General features: G+C 39.3%; 1 protein-coding gene across 14 annotated transcripts in view; it reads left to right on the forward strand.

Annotated features, from left to right (window-relative positions):
- The first annotated feature begins 15239 nt into the window (after positions 1 to 15239).
- Positions 15240 to 22052, forward strand: part of ZNF280D (zinc finger protein 280D) — a 46966-nt gene continuing 40153 nt past the window's right edge. For 5 of the 14 annotated variants that reach the window (XR_014957498.1, XM_085588226.1, XM_085588234.1 and 2 more), the window contains exon 1: positions 15494 to 20271. Coding sequence is in view for 13 of the 14 variants with exons in the window: in XM_085588226.1 (XP_085444352.1) it covers positions 20046 to 20271 (226 nt within the window). In the remaining variant the exon portion in view is untranslated. Of the gene's footprint in view, positions 15441 to 15493; positions 20272 to 21936; positions 21971 to 22052 lie in introns of those variants that run through there. The other 9 variants (XM_021546309.3, XM_021546308.3, XM_085588233.1 and 6 more) reach the window with 9 other exon arrangements.

A 22052-nucleotide genomic window follows, 5' to 3' on the forward strand; every position in this document is an offset into this window, starting at 1 on the left:
AGGGGCTTTATCTGTACTATCATTAATACTTTGCTCTTTTTATTTGGTTGGATTTTATTTAATGCAATGCAAAATTAAATTCTTGGCATCATGCCAAAATCCATCATAAGGAGCTAAACTAGGAATGTCTTTGAAAAGCCATCAGTCCTTCAAACCTGGAGTCACTATTGCAGGCATGCCACAGATTCCTTTATCAGTAGTACTGTGACATAAATGTCTCTCTGATGAGAGTGAAATGACAACAAATGGAAAATGCTGGTAACCATGGGAGCTCTGTTTAGACTGCCACTTCCAGGATGCTACTGCTCTAGTTCAGTCTGCTACTATACCCATTGCAGTTCCTGTAAGTTACAACTTCTAGTATGCTCTCTTGTCAAAATGTTTGCATTTTGCAGTCTGTGACATCTAAGTCCAGACATTATTACTTAAAGATATCACTCAGGTTTCTCTGAACAGGAATCCTTCACAGTGTCAGTTTTCAAAGGAAACAGTTACAGGTTCTTATCAGCAGTTTGGAGGTTTTCTTTCTACTGAGATTCTGAATTTTCTCCTTCTTTGAAGATAAGAAATCCCTGATATCACAGCCTTTATCTGAATATGAATGGGTCCCTGGATTGGATAAACTGTTTAGGACTATGAGGATCAAATCCTAAATATGTGTACATTGAGAGTTCAAAAGGTGAATTAATTTCACCTTTGTACAATTGGTATTTTTGATTTCTGTCTTTCCCAATAATAAACAGTAAAATTTCAAAATGTACTTTGAAAACAATTATGCCTTTTTGGAGCTATACTTCCTTTTTCAACATCTTAAAACTAAAAATTAAAATATTTTACAGGCAGATCCAGATGTGACTTTTGGAAAAATAGTCCATGCTTTGTTTTTAATAAATGCAATACTAAGCAAGAGTGAATTTTTTAAAAGAAGTGAAATGTCATACCATGTTTCACACATGAAAGGTAACAAATACAGTGGTAATTTGCAGTGCATTCTGAACAGAGAACCACAGCATTCCACCAAATCTGGAATCCTTGAAGATATAAGCTTTTTAAGTTTCTTTCTAATAGTAACTACAAAGTATTACTTCAGCCTCATGTAATAAAATGCTGTCTTGAAGATAAAGGTAAAAAACCTAACCACTGAACAAAGATTTCTAGAAGGTATTGACAATGCAGAAAAATTACACTTTTACGTTATTGAACTTGAATGATGCCCTGAGAAAGATCTCAAATTCTGCAAGTTTTCCTCTGAATCAAAATGTTTACTGCAATGACTTGGCTGAGTTTCCTAAAATATTGTTTGCATCAGGCTTCTTGTATTTTCATTTTTCTCAGCCTTTGTTCTTGAATTTTAACAGGATTTGTGTTTTCAAGAAAAAAGTCTAAAAGAGTAAAACCTAGTAATCAAGTACTTCTGTGCCACTTGCAGAAATCTTGTGGTAAAGAATGAATCTGGGTCATTATAGTGAAAAGTGTACATATACATACTGTTTCAGGGCATTCTTTTAGGGCTTTTATGAAACAAGAGTAGAATCCTTTCTGCCCTGCCACTCTCTCACTGTCTACGTGGTTAACAAATAGTTGACATTGACTAGTAAAATTTTCTGTCTGAGATGAATAATAGGATATCCTGTAAAGCAGTAGTGTTAGAAATTTTTGTGGAGGATTGAAGAAAACTGCCAGAAATTCAAGGGCCAGATCCATTCTGCATAAAACGAAGCAGATGGTAGCTGACTTAATCTTTGATACCATGGTGCGGTCCACAGAGATTATAAATCCCAGCATGAAACACTCAATTTCTTTCTTGCATTGAGCAGGTGATAAAGAAAGATAGAACATCTTGCAGATATTTTTAAATACCTACCTTAAAAAAAAGGCTCTATGATGCATTCTTGTTTCTTATCTACATTTTTCTAGCAAAGGTTCTAGTTTTATCCCCTACAGCTAATATCATTCAGTTGATTAGCAACCACAACTAATTGGCAGTTTCTTGGCCATGTTATTGGAACTTCGCCTATGCTGACCCAGAGATTCCCTGTTTCTCAGAAGCCTTTTTCCTATGTTACACAAGCATTTATAAATCTTCCATCATTATATATGCCATTCACAGGTATAACAAGATCAACCAATAGAACAAATGCTCAGTCTATATTTAAAATTCCTACATTACTTAGGAGCTGGTGGGACTTGAACATATTGCTAAGGAGGGGATGTCTTGGGTTGTTCCTGAGGATCACCATCTAATAGGTATTTTACATGACATGAGTGACTAAGACTATGGGCATTTTTGGTTGAGAGTGTAAAAGATTTAGAGCCTTATTCAGAAAATCTTAAAATCAAAATGTTTCCCATCATATTAAGCAACACAGATAAACATTTTGAAAGCTACTCTAAACCAAACTCTTAATGTGTACATCAAAATTTCAGGAAATCCACACCATTTATATATGCAGACTAAGAAAGAATACAATAAAACAATGTGTTATGAATAGTTCTGAGTAAGTCACTCCCTGCAGACCTCTCTGTGCTGCACCATATCAACTTAATGTTGGGAATGATTCGTGATTTAATTTAGAGGATCTTAACTGGTTTTAGGTCTATTGCTTATGTTCAGATACAAAATACTAATCTTAAAATACTAGTATTCCAGAGTGAAGAAGGCTAAAGTCTGAAGCCAAAGAATGGAATAATCTTGTTAATTGTCCACAACTTGCTAATACAGTGTGAAATTCTTTGGATATCTGGTAATAAAAATTGTGTTGTCCTTTGCAAATATGCATTTTTTGTAATAATATTTCAAATGTAAGTGCTAGAATACCCCTATAATTTTAGAATCTCCAACTACTTACTTGGAGATGGTTTACTTTCATTTCATTTATAGACCCCTACAAGGGCATAGATGAACTATGACAGATTTTGGCGTAACTACTTTGTAAGGAAATAGTTCAAACATGATTACTGAAGACTGATCTTTTAATGGAAAGATGACTAGAAAGCATCTATAATGTGAAATTGTGGGTGTTTCTCTATCTGTTTTCCCTAAAAGAAAAGCGGACAATGTTTTGTCATCCAAAGCTATAGCCAGTATTACTCAGGACTTGTGGGCACCAGCCTCAGCCCATCTGCTTTGCACTGATCTGGCTGCACAGAGCAAACACAAATCTGGGTGGGTTACAGGAAGCAGAAATCCCTGGCATTGCTGCATGAGTTTGAGGCCCTGTTGCCCTTCTCCCACATGGGTGCTGCCACTGGACGTAGCTTTGTAGCTCTGTACTGCTTGTCAGGGTCTCTGCCTAAACCTTTAAAAACTGAGAGCTGAGGAAAGCTCAAATACTGACTTTGTTGGAACCTGCTGAGGCTGCAGCTTTCCCTGTTTGTACTTTCCAATTTTTCATTAGTAGTTCCAATCTCATTATGTGGTAACAGCTACAGAGCCAAAGACTTGTACCCATTGCTTCAACTGGAACAGCATTAGAGCTACTGTGGTCTGACTCAGTGCAAAACTTAAGGGGCATCACTGCAAACTGAGGTTTTCCATTTCTCATGAGAATGGCTCCAAGCCTGTACAAGCTGTAATATTTCAATTTTATAGATGAGAGAGATGAACTTAATTCTTTTGATATTAGAGATATGTCCGGGATATCCAGAAATTTATGTTCTTGCCATAATACTGCAACAGGAAAACAAAAAACCAAGGGGAGAAAACATTTAGAAATTATTGTAACTACATCTTTTTTTGCCCTTTGAGGATTTTGTTTTCAAGCAATGGCTTCCTCTAACAGCTTTTAATACTTAACTAGTCATTTTCATCAGCATGGAGTTGTTCTAATTTGTTACTTCTATGTTCCAATTATGAAATATGACAGAAGTCTAAATATTTAATGGGAATGGGATTATTACCAATGTGCCCTTGTTGCATGCTGCATTGTTATCCTCTTTAGTATAGTAAAATATACAATGTACCTGTAGAAAAGAGACCTTAGTAGAGCATACAGATGGAACTGAATTCCTAAAGCAGTCATAGGTTTGCAAGTGTTATTCTCAAAGTCTCAGTACAGGTTCTTCAGATTATTATACAAGAACATTGGTGAAAAAAGGCTTTGCCCATCTTATTTTAATACAGTAATCCACATATGATTCAAAGATACACTGGTACAAAATGATCGGTTTGATTACACCCTAAAATGGATGTTTTGGTTGGTGTGCAATGTATGATAAGTTTATAATTTTATATTTTACTGTACAGGATGCATTTCTTGCAGATTACAATGACCCTGAGGTTATTTTGGTTCTTGCTCACATTTTAAATGAATTCTTCTAATATCCTTTGCCAAAGGTCAGATTCAAAGGTCTATAGAGAAATCCTGTCATTTAAAATTGAATAGTATGAAACATTATGGTTTTACACTGAGAACCATGTAGTGAGATTTTGGTTCATGTGTTAAGCCATTGTTAATGAAGTTTATTATAATATCTGGTAGTCAGTGCAAGAACTTGGGGGTGGAAAGCCTCCTAGATTATTCACTTAGTATTGGTGCTTTTTGTAAGAGAAATCTATGTTGTTAGAAAAACAAAAATTTTTGTTTAAAGGTGATATAGCAAAAAGAAAGACAAATGTGTTATGGCTCCTATGGTAAGATTTTCCTACCAAAAGAATTAATTCTAGGTTGGCAGTGTATCTGCAATGGTTGAAATTAAAATCTTACTGGCCCCTTCAAAAATGTAGCAAATTGGATTTTGATATAAGCAAGACATAAAAATAGAAAAGCAGCCCAAAACATTCACTGCTTATAGGAAGATATACAGAGACAAGCTTATAAAATACTTTGGGTTGTGTTACAGGTCAAGCTCTACCAATGTTAAATCAGTTGTGGGAAGAGAAAAATCATGAAAAAGTCAGATTTCCTTTATAGAACACCTGGTGAGACAAACAGTTACTCATACAACAGAGAAATTGCAGCAACCACAGACATAGGCTGCATTAAAAATAACTAAAATTTGTTATACAGTGGCCAAGAAAAACATGAAATGACATTATTTCTGAGTTGCTGTAGTGAAATGAGATACATGGTTCATCTCATGTAGTAAAAGCAAGAGTTCTGCCAAACAGCAATAAACTACCCACCTTCTTTTCTGCTGCCAAATGTTCTCAGGGCCACTAGAGAAAAGGACTAGGCCCATGTCAATCACTGGTTCCTACTTCTCCTCTCTCATGGGTCTCTTCTCATTTCTGTGAGGCACTGTCACAGACCAGGCTATCTCCTGTGCCCAAGCGTCCACTTATTCAGCCATCTTGCCAGATCTCATTCTTCTGGATCTTGACTACTGCAAATATAAAGCAAATCAAAGGCTTTTTAAAGAGCTTTTTTCCTCATTAACTGAAGACCTTTCTCCTCACGTCAGCCCCATGTTGAGGTTGTGTCCAGGTGACAGTCAGGATAGCATCTAACCCTTCCATTAGTTAAAAAGAAGATTACTTCAGCCTATTCCTTAAAATTCTCATAATGTCCACTTTCTCACTATACCATATAAAAAACTCCAACAAGAGTAATTAGAAATTAAGCATAATATTTGCATTGGAGAGGTGGTTTCCCTGAAAATGGTGAATGAATTAATGTATTTTTCAAATGGTGAGCATAAAGTATAATTAAGATCTGTCTTTCCATAAAAATATGGAAATCAGGTGGTTTTAGCACTGACTTCAACTACTGGGAATCAGGAAATGGAATTAGGTTGCATATGGATGTTAGACTTCTTAATGACTCATGAAAAGAAAAAAAAGTAGTTAGGCACAAAGAGTATCAAATAAATTCGGGTTGGTTTTTTGCTCTGAAAAAACTATGAAGATGCCCTGTCCTATCTGTATGGGATAGACAATATAAGAAAAGTATAACTTAAAACTGATGTAATCACAATTATTGCTATTCTGCATCAGCCTAATTTCTAGTTGCTTAATGTAGTTGCTTAACTCCTCTTCAGACAGAATTTTAATTTATGTTAGCTGTTATAATTTTCTCAGTATTCTCTAAAATTCATAAGAAATTGTATATGTGAGTAAAGACACTGCAGAAATCTTTTTAACATAAAACCATTTTATTTTAACAAGCTACAGGAGAAATCAGTAAAATTAAATAACTGTTATGCAAATCAGCACAATAACTAGATGGTGAGGAGGCTATGTTGTGTTAATGGATGCAAGAATATCTGAGGGTTGATGTTTAAAATGATCAGTTTATCATGTAGGTACATTTTATTCCTCTCCAAAATAGTACCAAATTGAAAGTATCTTAGAAGATTTAGATGACTAAATGATTTCACGAGAGCAGTATCTCTTCCCCTATTAGAGATCATTAGGAGGTTAACCATGTGAATGAATGAATGTGGCTATGTCCGCAAATTGTTTTCATTAGCTGTTGAAACAGAAAACTCATCTGAGAAACTGCCCTAAAATAATAACACAAGTTTCCCAAGTGAGCACTTTGCCAGTGAACAAGAGCAATCCTGTAGTTTAAGTCACTAGAGACAGTTTATAATTAATGCTCAATTTTTCACAGGTGCATTTTTTATATATTTTTTCAGGGCATTGGCATTTTGTCTGGAAGTTGCAACTTAGGTCCACACAGCATATATTGATAGAAGCAAGGTGGGATGTTAAATCTTTAAGTGAATTACACTTGGTTAACTTCCAGAAAGATTATTTTATTTCAAAATTAACATTTTGTCAATGCCAATAAGTCTTCTCTATAATAACAGCTCTGAACAGAAGGCTAAGTATCATTGCTTCATATATATCCCTTCTGATTGATATTCTTCTTGGTAACTCATACTTCTCTTTCCTGAAAAGCAAGATATTACCTTATCTTGAACCGTCAAAGTGATGAGCTGTTTTTCACTGACTTGTACATGGCCTTTTAAAACACTGATTCTGGGGACTGGCGGACCTGGTGAATAATTCTGGCTTACAGTAAAGCATATGCCCAGTGTTTACAGTAGTTTAGAAAACATGCCAAAATACTGCTTTTTAAAATTCTGTCATATTCACATAGGTATCTTGTTTATTGTAGAAGTTTAATATCTGTGCTCCACCTGTCCAAACAGAAGCAGAGCAGTTGACTGATTCATGGTTAATGCTTCCCAAGGAACCTGAATACTAGAAGTGGGACACTGGAGAAAACAACTAGTCTGACATCTTTTGTTTGTGAAAATTAAATTAATCACAAGCCACAAACTGTTTAGGGCTTCAGTGTGTTGATAGATATTCAAGGTCTAGAAAAAATATTTTTTACTGCACACATATTTGTACTAATACAGTAGCATAATTAAGGAAATCACCCCGCAAATATCTGCTGCAGGCACATAAAAACCATTTGTTAGAAATCTGTGCCATACAGAATATTATGATCAAGATCCCTTAAACAATTCTGTGCAGATTCTGTTCACCTGTATTTTTTTGTCAGGATGGATTTTATTGCCATTGCATTGTTGTGACTTAATACTGCTTTCTCACAAAATGTAAAGTTAATCTATGGATGTTTTAACACCAGAATGGCATTTCTGCTGTCCTCAGCCACAAGAATTTTCAGTCAGTGCCTATGCAACACTATCAATTGTAATGTTATATGAAATTCCAGTTTCTCTCTGTGAATCCTCACTCAGAGATCAAACAAGCATCTTCAAACTTTGTTCTCCTATAACCCTACTGTTTAAGATATAGCTCTACAACCTTTTATTTGCAACTGGCTCTGATGCCATGTTGACCTCTATTGCTACTAGCCCATTATGTGAGCCCACAACACACTGTGCTGTAGCTGGGCTGAAAAGTTACATTGGCCAGACAGACACAGAATTTGAAGACAGAAATTAAAGGATATTTTTACTAATTCTATGCATTTATGAAACCCTGGAAACAGGGACAATAATAGGACAAATTGAGCGGAAATGGAGAACTATGGAGTGTTGAGATAAAGAAAACAGAACAAAGATCCTGAACTTGAAGTGAGGTTAGCACAGAAATTCTCAGGAAAAAAAAGAGCTGCAATTTCTAGTTTTAAACTTAAGATTATTATTATTTTAAGAATACTTGTAGGACTCAGAAAAGTAATACACAGACATTCGGCAAAAGAGTTCTGTTTGTGAAAAACAGCTAAAAAATGTTAGAGATGACAGAATGACACACAGAGCGTCATTTGGACTTCAGCTGTCATTTGGGAGCCAGCTCAGACTCTGATTGCTCATGCGCCATTCATGCCCTCAGAGTTCAGGAGTTACTGGGATATAACAGTGCTTTCCTTCTCTTACCTCAGGTCTGTGAGAATCACAACAAATGAAACTTGACTCTTTCTTACAAACTGATGGAAGCCACATTTGTAGCATTTCTCAGACCTCTCTTGAAGAGAATGAGCATCTCTTCATCATAAGTCTCATCCTGGGTATATTCTTTAACAAAAATTTGAAGCTCTTAATTACTTTAAGGGAGTATCTACTATTTTATCAAAATTGTCTCAAATCAGCCTATGTGCTCAAAACCTATTAACAGGGCATATGTGCTATGGTTGCATGAACTTCATTTCCTTAGTAAACTAGGCCAAATACCTATAAGAAGCCAAATGAAAGTTTAATCTTTTAGAAAATACATTAAAAATAATTTCTTTTAGACAATCCTACCAAATTTAGTATCATGTTAATCCTACTATTCAAATGAGCAGGAATAAACAAAAAATTATATTCATTACATGAATTTTTGACTCTTCCTCTATGCTTCTACATGACAAGTAATTTTCAATCAAGCTGTTTAGAACACCTGAGATATTCCCCAGCAAATGACTGCCTTGTCTGAGCCCAGTCAATATTGACACCAATGAGGCATGCATCACCATGACATTCAGTCAGACACATGTAGCCCAGGTAGGATGCATGCATTCTGCTTTGCACTTTGGCAAGGGAACTCTAAACTGGCTACATTTTAGTCGAGAGCAAATATTCAAGAATTCGGAAATTATGGAGAGCCTTGATAATATCAACTCTGTTTTAGAGTCGCTGCTTAGAATTTTGTTTCATAGGTTTTCTTGAAGAATACATAAACTTCTCCTAAAAACACTGTATGCCCAAAGAAGGGAGCCTGAAGTAAAGATAAACAAGTTGACTGCTGAATACTGAGGCAAAAAGGAAATCGCTGTGTAGATATGAGGCCTGTTGGACAGCTTTATAAATAGAAGTCAGTGGATTACAAAAAAAAACCCCAAACAAAACAGCACAATCTTTTTTAAATTATTATTAGGGTTTTGAAAAATATCTAATTCTACTACTTTAAAATTATCATTTATGTGCTACAGAGGAAGTTTCTAAAACTGAAAAGTGTTTGTCTTCTAGAGACTGTTCTCAGTAGAGCCTGGCAAAAAAAAAGCTGTTCAAAGAAAGGCAATGATACAGTAATGAAATTATATAAAGTATTTAAGAGGGCAATACTTCTTCTTGTTCCTAAACTTCATAAAGCAGCCTTGATGCAAAACCCCAGGACATGACTGGCTGGATTCATAAGCAAGCAAAGGAAACTGTGATGCCACCTTTCATCCAGAAGTCCAGTCACTAATGCATTCATCTGGAAGAAGGCACTAGACAGAGGAGACCTATGCCTGTCCGAGAAGGTTTTCAGAAGGGATTTTGAAATAAACCTCCCTGTTTTGTTTCATCTAAGTGTACACTGAGTCAGAATGACTCAAGTCTGATACGTAAACCACAAACTAGGGAGATGGGACATCCTAGACTTTTAATCTCTGTTCAGATAGACATTTGACATTCTTGAAGTGAAACAGCTAAATCAGAGAAGAGTAGCCCAAATACCCTGTGAAACTCTGGTTAGATCAGATCTGTGGGAAGTGTTGAACCCACAAAAAATAAGACACGTCCCCTTACAGACTGTAACTGTTTGGCTGCTGGATAACACAGCAATTCCTGTTTTCTGTTTTGTTATCCTAGTATTTTCTTTCCTTTCAGTTTGGCAGCCAGTCTGATAAACAAAAATCAGTTATTGGCACAGACTTTCCCAGAATTTGTGGACAAGTTTTACAGATGTGATGATAATGCCAAGAAATTAACTTCAGTTTTAGTTTTCTTAACAGAAACTCCTAAGCAAACACATTATTAAAAAGCATAAAGAAATTAACAATCTAAAGGTGTGTCACTTTCTTCTTACAGTGATTGATCCAGAGTTGCTGATGCCTCAGCATAAATTTTGAACAATATTGTGCCAAAGGAATATTACATGTAACAGATTTTCTTTCTTTATTGCTTATTATAAATTTGGGGATTTTGGATGATGAGAAAATTCAGCTTAGAAGCTTAGTAATGTGTTTCTATGTTTATTTGTCAGGTATTTTCAAATGCATCCCAATGGCAACTCCTTGTGAGACAATGTGAGTTACTTTTATGATTTCAAAGTAGAAGTATCATTTATCACTTTCAGTACTTATGGTTTGGGTTGGGGTTTTCTTCTTAATTTACAGAAGCATACTTTCAAAGACTGGAAGCTTATGCTTTCTTCAGGGTTACATACTTGAGACTTTTCATACTGTCTTGAAAATGACACTATAAACATGTTACATGTGCCTAACAAGCATTAGAAAATAATGTTATAAACACATTAGATCACCCCTCAGTGTTTATACTTGTGTCAAATTCCTGAAGGTATGATACCGTAAGAACAAACCACAGTAGATGAAATTCAATCAATTTTACAAGCGTACCTTATGGAACAAATGAGTAAATCATACATGTTTTGAATAATGTTTGTGTTGCAGATGTTCATTTAGTATCTGTTTGTGCATTCATAGTTACAGGCTTCCCATCTGAACACATCTATTCTAATGAAGCTTTGTCAGCATCTCCAGTTGCAATGTCGTACAGGTTGGTACTTGCTGTCTGTGTCTAGCGTCTCAAAGAATAACAAACAATATCAAACAAACCCAAACTTCAGTGCTAATGAGCAAGACCTCCCCACTCTGCTCCAGATGTTTTACTGACATACAAAATCAGGACTAGACAATTGCCCTCAGACTCCCAGATTGCATTCAAATAGTGACTAGACACAACATGGAGTTTAGGAGAGTTTAAATTAAAAATAACAATAATAAAATCATCATTAATGTATTTGTCACAGTAATTTAGTAGTGCTTCCCCCATTTTTTTTTTAACCTGTAACAAGCAATAGAAGCATATCCATTGACGGATATGGCAATCAATCAATTTCTCTGGCACAGATTGTGCTTTTTAAGGCAAAACCCAGAAACTGATGAGAGTTTGCTGTCAATACCTCTCTACAGGTGAAGGAATGTCTCTTTAGCAATTTGAGTTCCAGGCCAGCAGACTGTAACAACAGATGAAGTAATTCAGACCAGTTAACTTTCAAGCTCAGCTGCACTGCTACAGTCAACAGTGCATGAACGTTGCCCAGCTGCATGAAATTCAATTGTTCTATCAGCTTCTGCTACATTTTTCTTTAGAATTTATCATATGTTTGCAGTTTCCCCTTTAATTCTTTTGTAATTACAGGGACTATTTCCTACCCATTATTAATTTGTGTTTTAGAGTTATGAATGATTATTGATTCTCACTTGATAAACTCTGGTTTGCTCCTATGCCTTTGTGGGATGGTATGAGACATTCACACCAGTCTGTCCAAGGACTTAGGGCTTTGCAGAACAGACAGTATGCAATTGTGCACCATTGGAATGCACACATTTAATTACAAAAAAGTACAGAGTGCATCGTGGTTTTGTTATTTCACAATTTTTCAATGTCTTACCTTGTAATCTTCATATTCTTTTTATATTTATCTTGTTTTAGAAGGAACATAAACACCTGCAATGATTTCTCAGTAGGTAAATTAGTAGTTGAAAATGTGTATTTCAAGTAAATGGACTATTTCCCAGTCACTTCCACTTCAAATAAGTTTTAACTCTGGCTCCTATCCTTTTGCTCTGTTTTCTGCCTAATATTAAGAATCTTTATTTCTCTCTTTTTTCATCCTTCTGTGGCAAAATGGCACAGTTTAGTAATTGTTTAACTACTAAACTGTAATAACCAAATGATTTAATGACATAAGCACCAAGCAGCAATTATTTAATTACTAGTGAGTTTTTTTCTTTGCTTCTCTAAGGTTCTAAACTACTCTGGAAGCATCTCAAGGCCAAATATATTAGTTAAAATGAATAGAATATTTTCCAGTATAAACACAGTACTCAAATCTTTAGCACTTAAGCTGACAAGGAGAGGGACACTTCACTCGTTCATTTTAAAAAATACCTATATTTGAGAGGGAATTTACACTAAATAAACTGTATTTCTGAAGGTAATTATGGCAGATAGTACAACCATACTGTTGTATTGTTGTGAGAAATATGGACTGAAAAAGTTGAGATATAGATTACATGTTTATGTACTTTCTAATATTTATCTTCAAAAATCACCAGAAATATTTTCATATTTTACTAAATTATCATACTTTGGTGGGAGGTTTTCTTGTATTTGTTTTTTGTTTGGGTTTTTGTTTCATTGGGTTTTGTGTTTTTTTCTTTGCTTTTGTTTTGTTTTGGGGTTTTGTGTTTGTTTTTTTAGAAACTTTTCATTGGTTGGTTGGTTGGGGGCTTTTTGGTTGGTTGAGATTTTTTTGTTCTTTTTGGAGTTTTAAAATTAAGGGAATAATGGACAGAAAACCTGAAAAGAACCCAAAAATCAAACTCGGGAGCATTCTTAGTTATTGGCCAGGGTGAGACTGCACTATAGAGAAAACTGCATTAGTTTTCATTACATTATGTCACCTTCCGATTCAGAGATTTTCATATGCAAATTCTGAGGCGAGGGAAGCCGCAGCTCTCGGAGGTCCTGTGCTCCAGGGCTGTTCTCTCCAGCAACTGTGACTCCATCGCCCAGGCAAGGCTGTGTCCAGCTCTGCGACATCCCACTGAAAGTATTGGGAATGTTTTACTCAGTAAAGCTTTAGAAGAGTTGATAATGTATTTGACTGATATTTAACCCAGCGGATAAATGAGAACACAGGTGCCCAACGACCCTTTAGTCTGAACAGCATTTAGTGCTGCTCCAGTGACTGCAGCAGCACGCTGTGTGCTATATCCTCCGCTGCCTGTATTCGATGGCAGCTGCGGGCACAGCTGTCCCTGGCTTTGCTCGGCCGAGGAACCGCGCTGGGCCCGCCCGGGACCGGGGCGCGTTTTTGCAGAGCCCGTTCGGTGCTGCAGGCTCAGCTCTGGGCGCGCAGCAGAGCTCCGGCAAGAAGCACAGCAAAGGGCTCGGGGACCAGCGGCCCAGCCAGGTGCGGGACACACACACAGATGTGCAGGAGCCAACGACCCCAGAGCTGAATACCCTTAGATTGTGAGGCTATAAAAACTCAGGCGTTCCTCCTGAGAGGAACCCTGCTCGAACTGCTATTTTGTGATTTAGTTACTACACCACGATTAAATTACTTTAAGGATCGGGACATCTGAGGCATTGCTACATAAAACCTGTGGCTGAGCTGGTAAGGAAATCTGGTCTGTGTCAGTGTGAGAGGTGCAGCTGTGAAGGGCTTTGGTCCCAGCTCGAGTGGTGCGAATGTGACAGCCAGAATGGTTCCTAGGTAGTGGAGCACACAATCTTAGAATGGTTTGGGTTGGAAGGGATCTTAAAGGTCATCTAGTTCCAAACCTCCTGCTGGGAGCAGGGGACATGTAAAATGAGACTAAGTTGTAAAATGAGACCAAGATGAAACCATCCAACCTGGCCTTGAACATGTCCAGAGATGGGACAGCCACAATTTCCCTAGGCAACCCATTCCAGAGCTTCACCACCCTCACAGTAAGGATTTTTCCCTTAATATCCAATCCAAACCTACTCTTTTTTAATTTGAACCTATTCCACCTTGTCCTGTCACTGCATGCTCGTGGTAAACAGTTTGCCTCATCTTTCCTGGAAGTTCCCTTCACTTACAGAAAGGTTGCAGTTAGGTTACTATGAAAATCTTGTATTTTCCAGGCTGAAAAAATCTCGAATCTCTAAAGCCTTTCCTCACAGGAGAGGTCTCTGTACCTCTGATCAATTTGGTGGCCTTCTCTGGACTTGGTCCAACACATCAATGCCTTTCCTGTGCTAGGACCCCAGAAAGAGATGCAGTACTGGAGGTGGAGCCTCACCACAGTGGAGGGGCAGAATCCTCCCTCCCACGCTGCCCACGCTGCTTTGGATGAGGCCCAGGCCACGCTTGGCTTTCTGGGCTTTAAGTGGGCAGTGACAGCTCATGTTAACCCTTGAATCCAACAGCACTTCCAGCACTTCCAATTCCTTCTTGGCAGGGCTGCTCTCAATCTGTTCAGTCCCCAGCCTCAGGGGACTGGCTGGTTTCCTAACAGCATGGCAGTGGCCCTGTGTGCCCCAATGAAGCAGAGAGCAGGCAGCACAAGGCTGGGGCTGCTGGGCATGAGGCCTGGCCCATGGCAGCAGAGCAGTACCGGGGCATGAGGCCCAAAACCAGCAGCAGTTCCTGGTAGTGGGACTGTGAGGGGCAGGACATGGCAGTGGTGAAATACCAGGCTGTGAGGTGCGGGACATGGTGGCGGTGTAATACCAAGCTGTGAGGTCTGAGACATGGTGGCGGTGTAACACCAGCCTATGAGGCACGGGACATGGCAGCGGTGTTATGCCAAGCTGTGAGGCCCAATACATGGCGGCGGTATAACACCAGGCTGTGAGGTGCGGGACATGGCGGTGGTGTTATACCAGGCTGTGAGGCCCAAGACACCATGGTGGTATTATGCCAGGCTGTGAGGAGTGGGACATGGCAGCAGCGTTATGCCAAGCTGTGAGGCCCAATACATTGCGGCGGTGTAACACCAGGCTGTGAGGCACGGGACACGGCAGCGGTGTTACACCAGGCTGTGAGGTCTGGGACATGGCAGCGGTGTAATACCAGCCTATGAGGCGCGGGACATGGCGGCGGTGTTACACCAGGCTGTGAGGCGCGGGACATGGCGGTAGTGTTATAACCAGGCTGTGAGGCCCAATACATTGCGGCAGTGTTATGCCAGCCTACGAGGCGCGGGACATGGCAGCGGTGTTATGCCAGGCTGTGAGGCCCAATACGTGTCGGCGATGCCGTCCCGGGGTGTGAGGCCCAGCACATGGCGCCGGCCCCGCCCCGGCCCGGCCCCGCCCCGATCGCGGGCACCGCGATGTGTCCGACCCGCGGTTCCCGTCAGGCAGCGCGCGGGGCCGCGGCCGCCCCCGCCTCCCTCCCGCGTTCCCTCGGCGGCGGCGGCGGCGCTGAGGTGGCGCCGCGCCCCGGTGAGGTGAGCGAGGCGCCTCAGTCGGCGCTGCCCCATCCCCCGCCGGCCCGGGCGGCAGGGAGTGGCGGTCCCGCCGCGGCCCCTACGGACGCGCAGCGCAGCACGGTAAGGTCAGCCCGCTCCATGCCCCCGGCCCGCCCTGCCGCGCTCCCTGGGTGGCGGGAGCGGCGCTCGGCGGGGACGGACGCGGGGGGATTGTCGCCGGCGAGACCGGCGCCATCTTAGGTGGGAGCGTGGCCTGGCGTCCCCGAGCGGGGCCCCCGCGCTATGAGGGCCCCCGCGAGCCGCCCGCGGGCCGCGCTGGCACCGGATGGATCTGCCCTCGAGGGCGGCCCGGGCTGGGCTTGCTCCGCCCGTAGTTGGCCGCGTGGGGCCCTCCATGGGCCCCGGGCGTTAACGGCAGCAGCGGTGCCGGCGGCGCGGCGCGGCTCGGCTCGGCCTCTTTCCCGCCGGTCGCGGTTCTGCCGTGCGGGCCTCGCCCAGACCGGAGTCCCCAGCTTGAGCCGAGTGCCGGCGGTCACCCGCGCGGGGGCGGGACGCGGGGCGGTCGGGCTGGAGCGGCAGCTGCTCGGCTGCCCTCGGGACTCGGCTGCTCCCACGGCCTGGTACCGCTGCGGCTCGGCGGCGTGAGCTGCTTGGCGGGCTGGCACCGCCGATATTGCCCTTCCCTAGGCGGAGCTTGTGCCTTCTCGTGGCACAGAGGGCAGCTCGGCCGCTGCGGTTTGTGTTAGAGGGAAGTGGGTTTATACTTTGTTCTTTTACAATTTTCAGGTGCAGTTTCAGCTTGATCATTGTTTCTTTGCTTCTGAACAAATGCAGCCCTCAATTAAAACCCAGTTGTTTCCAGTCCTGGTGGACCTGTGGATTGCACACCCTTCATCAACTAATGTGGTGCAAAGTTTTGTGCCTGTATGGAACTTTATCTGAGAAATACATCACGTAGTCCATTGTATGATCTGTGTTGTAAACAAAATAACTTCTCTGGGCATTTGAAATGCAGCTATTAAAGTGGGGAAAAAAAATTTCTTGAGTAACAGATGATAGCCATACGAGAAGCGGCTGAGGTCACTTGGTCTGTTCAGCCTAGAGAAGGGGAGACTGAGGGGAGCCCTCATGGCAGCCCTCATGAGGGGAAGAGGAGGGACAGACACTGGTCTCTGTAGTGACCAGTGACAGGGCTCAAGGGAATGGTTTCAAGTTGTGCCAGGGGAGATTTAGGTTAGATTTTGGAAGAAGATTCTTCACCCAGAGAGTGGTTGGGCACTGGAAGAGGCTCCTCAGTGAAGTGGTTACAGCACCAAACCTTACAGTTCCAGAAGAGTTTTGTCAATGCTCACAGGCACATGGTAGGATTGTTAGGGATGTCATGTGCAGGACTAAGAGTTGGACACTGATCTTTGTGGGACCTTTCCAGCTTGGAATATTCCGTGATTCTATTATGAAAAATGACAAGGCTAGTCTGAAAAATTTCTGTTTTGTGTAAATGTCCTCCTCAGTCTTTAAGCCCACTACCAACTTCATTTTAGTTATTTTATTTTTAAGCCAATCCAAGGAAATTTTGAGTATTGGAAGGCTCACTTGAGCTTAACAGTGGAACAGACAAATTCCCATTTGAAGATAATTGGATTTTCAATAACTCTTGAGTCCTGCTGCACCTACCGTGATTTTCTATAGCACCAATTTCTGTCCATCCTTATGGTGCTCTTCTACAGATCATTCTGCTGTTTTCACTACAGCTGTTAGACTCTTGATACATTTACTTGTTAGATCATTTTTAGTTGTTTCTGTGCGAGTGCTTTTAAATCCTAACTTTAGAAAAAGAGGTTATAAATACAAATTACTTTTAATAAAGTTAGGTATTTTTAGTAACTAACTGCCACAATAAAGATGGCTGAAATGGTGCTTTTAGAACAGTTATTTCATCAGAAGCTTATTGCTGTTTATGGCAATGAGCTCTCATTTTGTGATCTGTCCTGTATCAAGTTTTTAGTTCATTGCGTTTCTAGTAACTATAATAGGGTTCCAGGAACTTGTGTTTTTGCAGGTTGTTGATTATTTGTACCTGCCTAATGAACTTCCATGGTTGTGCTTAGTTTTAGATGGGCAGTTACTTTTTAAAGCAGTATCTTGATATAGTCTATAATGTTATTTTTAAAGTGTTTTAAAGAACTTGTAAAGTAAAGCATCAAAATCGTGAACAATAGTGGTTTCAACACTTTCTTTGAGTCTATGCATATAGTATGGGATTGGATTTTGGACCTCTCAGTTCCATGGACTATCTTTTAAGGAATTGTGTGTATAAACATGAATACATGCTTATGCACATTAAAAAATGAGGAAGACCAAGTCTGTTGTCAGTTGGTTTATTTTTCTTACACTGGTGCCTACACCACCACTGGGAAATATTTGAGCAGTGTGGGGGAAGGAGTCACTGTTGGTTTTGTCTTTGAGAGCACTGCTAGCGGGATTCCTAGAATACATTTTCTGTGTTAATGTAAGCTATTTGTACTCTAAAAATAGATGTAGGTGTTTCCTTTGGCAATGGTGACCACTTGCAGGAGCTGTTCCTGCGCATCTCCTCTAATCCAATCAATTACCCCTTACTGCAATTTTGATTGTTCAGGTTACAAATTTTTGACATTTTAGTTGTGCTGTTAAAACTGTTACTAGGCCAGGTTATTTTTAACCTGCCCTGCTTCACACCATAGTTATGTGCAAAGTTGGGCTGGCACAACTGCGGATGCAGTGCAGGAGCAGGGCAGGAACTCATTAGGCCAGCTTTCTTCTCAGGTAAAAAGAAGTAATTGAAAGCTTGGCTTCAAATTATGATGTTGTAATTAAAAAAAATTAAGTTAAAAGATGTAAAATGAATCATGATACTTGCCTTTTAGAAGATGCTCTGCATTTTGAGTCACCTTTAAGACTATCTTAATTTATATATCATGATGCATAAAATGAAATACCCATATCACCAGTTGGTGTCACTTTCTAAAAGCCCATGGCTATGTTATCAAATTTCTTTTAACTGTACTGAAGAAAAAAATCAGCTGTGTTATAGTGTAGGTGAGGGTATCATATGTATCTTTTCAGGATTCTGCTAACATATCATTGCTTGTGCCTATTTTGTGTTTTTAGTATAAATTGCATTGCATCTTCTGAGCACATTTTATAATTTATTCCCTTTTTTCTCTGAGGTCAAGTAAAACTAAATTCTTAAAATAAAAGCACTGCTCATATATGTTGCCTGTTCTGTAGAAGTCTCTGAAATAGTAATTTATTTTGCTTAAAGTCTCTGTGTTACTTAAAAACAAAAAAAAGTGTTCTAAAGCATGTCCTACAGAGAAGAAAAATTTATAGAGTTAGGCTTGATTTTCTTTCCAGGACCTGGCATGTGGCCTGTGTCATCTCTGTCAAGTGGAAATTCACTTCAGAATCTACCTCTTTCCCCTATACAATAATTTAGTTTAGTGTCCTGTTCTCTTCTTTCCTAGCACCATGTCCGACTTCAGTACCTGAAGCTGATGAGGAAGCAAAGGAGGAGTTCAGCTTTGTGTAGTGAGTCTAGTCCTGGCCAGACAAATAAAACCCATCATCAACAGAGCAGGCAGGAGGGGGTGCAAGCATCATAAAGTCACCTAGGGCATTTTGCTCCTTTATTTAGTCTCAACTCTTTACATGTGGTAACACCAGCAGCCCCATTCTCATACAGGTAGAGGATGATTGCTCCCCCCGTGATAAGCTGTTACAGAGTAATTATTTTTGCAGTCTTATTATATTATTGGTACTCCATGTAAAGAAATAGCAAAATTTCTTATTTATTTTGTTGTTCAGAAATACATTCAAGGTTATGTTAAAGAATGTTAAAAGAAGAAAACTTTATTGGCCATCTTTGTTTATTTAAAAAACAAAAATCAATTGTGATAAGACATGCTGCTGTAAATTTGGTTAATTCCAAAAGGTACATATTTTTCATGACTAGTTTTGTACATGACTTCTTTTAATGCAAGAAAATATCTATAGGTATGAGGGACTCCATCTAATGAGGTCTATGCAAAATTTTTTTCATGTCTTAATTGCTAATGGAAAGAATATGCAATGCATTGTAGGTATGGCTTGAGGATTTTGCTGTTGTGTTCTTTTGTTTGAGGTGTTTTTTGTGGGTGGTTTGCTTGTTCTTGTTAATGTTGTTTTGTGGGTTTTTGGGCATTTTGTGTGTTTTGTTGGGGTTTAAAGAAAATATGACCTTATGGGAAGCCTTGTCAAAATCTTAGAAAAATTGGGAGGCTGTGAGTTCGAGTGGGATTTTGTTTTGGGTTTTTTAAGCTGCAAAGACAATAAAACTGTAATTAATGTTTCACTAACTCAGTTACGTGCTTTGTAGAAGGCCATTCACTTGTGAATCACTTACCTGGAATAGGAGTATTTTTTTAAAGATACCTTTCACTGTGCTGTCAGAGGCTTTCTCTGATAGTTACTGCTGTTTTATACTAAAAAGCTTAAATTCTGTGGAGGATATCTTTGGTCTTTTCAATAGCAATGAGCATCCAAGTAATTGTGAGAATGGTAATGTGGCGTCAGTCTTTGAAGACCTCCTATGTCAGATCACGGTCAACCTGTAGAGAACATGGAGGGAGGGAGACTGTTCTATGGGAATTATTGGCAACTGCAGTATTCCTTATTGAACAGTGAAATATTTCATGAAAGTACTGAATGTTTTGGTATATGTCGGTGTTTTTTTTGTTTGTTTTTTTTTGTGGTTTTTTTTTTTTTTTTTTACTGACTAGTCTCAAGATGGCAGAATTATTTATGGAATGTGAAGAAGAGGAGCTAGAACCCTGGCAACAGCGAGTTAGAGAAGTGGAAGAAGATGATGAGGACGATGACGATGAGCCAATCTTTGTTGGGGAAATCTCCAGCTCAAAGCCAGCTACTACATGTAAGACAACACTTTTCCATAATTTAAAACAGATCTTTCGAGGTATAGAAAGTTAAACTTAGTTTGGAAGTATAGACTTCTTAATAGTATGACTTACGACATTCCACACCTTAAAGCTATACGTCTTACTGAAAATCAGAATTCTTAAGAAATTCTGTCTTAAATCCCAGGTTATGCACAGCTTTGGTTACTTCTAACCTTAAATCTGTGAGGTCAAAATAAGGACATTTGAAGGCTTTAGCATTAGCGACTGAGTTTAAAAGCCAGTATATACAATGTCGAAATCATGCATGTAATACTTATAGTTAAAATTTAGTTATATATTTGGGAGTGTCTCGCTCCTAAAAGAATGTGCATGAATTTAAGTCTTCCTGTTACACACTTTTTTTTCTCCACCCCTCATTTCACATGTTGGTGAATATCATTCTGACAAAACCAAGGTAACTGTCTTCAGTGTCTATAATAAAAGCACAATCTGGAAAGTGACTAATATGAAAATACTGAAAGCCTGTCTGTGAATTAATTACAAGGTTTTTATTGGTAAATTTACCCATCCTTTGTGAAATAGAGATTTTTCATCAAGTTCCTTAGTTTTCTCCTAAATGTAGGCAGTGTAGGGAGTGAGGTTAGGTGGTTGTGATGACAGGAGATGTCATGTTTGTCCTGTGCTTGGGCTTTGGCAGGTAAGTAAAGAAGGCAATTTTTTTCTTGTTATTTTAATTAACTTTAGTAATTAAAGGGTTTTATTTGTGTATCTGTCTTGTGGTCAGTTTTTAAGAGCTGTGACCTAAGGTCTCCCTAGCAGTCACATATCCAAGACTTTGTCTGGTGAGGTTTACTCCTCACAGTTTCTGCCTCATCTCTGCTAATGCTTGTATCCAAGATTTCCATAGTAGCTTTCTGGAGGTGTATAATTTGCAGTAAAGGATCTCAAGACAAAATGTTGCACGAGGCTGTTTGTCACACTCTGCTGCGTGGATTTCAGAGCTGTTATCAGCTGTTCAGTCATTTTAGTTCATAATACTTTCATCTTGCATCTATTACTTTTTTGCTTATTAGGATAGCAAGTTTAAGGTTTTTTACACAAGGTTAAAAAAATTAAAAAATTATTATAAATATCACATGAATACAGAATCTGATATTTAAGTACTCTCACCAGAAAATATTTTTTTAATAGTGAATATTTTAAAAATACTCTGAAAATTTGAAGACTAATTTTTAAATATTCTTAAATTTTCTGCAGTTACAAGCATATAGAATGTTTGAAAAATACCCTGTTTTCTGGATGGTCCAGAGACCTCTGGATTGCTGTTGGTCATTGGCAGTAGGTCATGGCTTACAACAACTATTAAGGCACTATTACAACACATGTGTTGTAATAATATTCATGCCAAGTTTGATTGCAATTGTTGTAGCCTCCAAGTTTGTTTTTTGTAGTGAAAGAATAGAAATAATTCAGGTGAAAAATTTGGTATGATTCTGTAAACTTCCAGAACTTTGGTAAAAGATGGAGACTTAAAACAGTTTGCTTCTTATTCTAGTGGTGTCCATACTCGGTCCTGACACAAGTAGAATCACTTACGGTATAACTTGTTACTTTATCTTTTTTCCTTCCCTTTCCTCAACTTTTCTCTTCTTAATCTTCTACTTCACTATCAAAAACAGCTATGGAAGAATGACCTCAGTTCTTCTCTGGCTTGTAAGTAGTACTACCTGGCACTAGTCAGGCTTCAGTTTGTTTTTGGTGATAGGCAAGATATCGTGAGCTCAGCTTTGCTTAT

Source organism: Lonchura striata, chromosome 10 (genome assembly GCF_050655825.1).
Source record: "Lonchura striata isolate lonStrDom1 chromosome 10, ASM5065582v1, whole genome shotgun sequence".
Classification (NCBI taxonomy): Eukaryota; Metazoa; Chordata; class Aves; order Passeriformes; family Estrildidae; genus Lonchura; species Lonchura striata.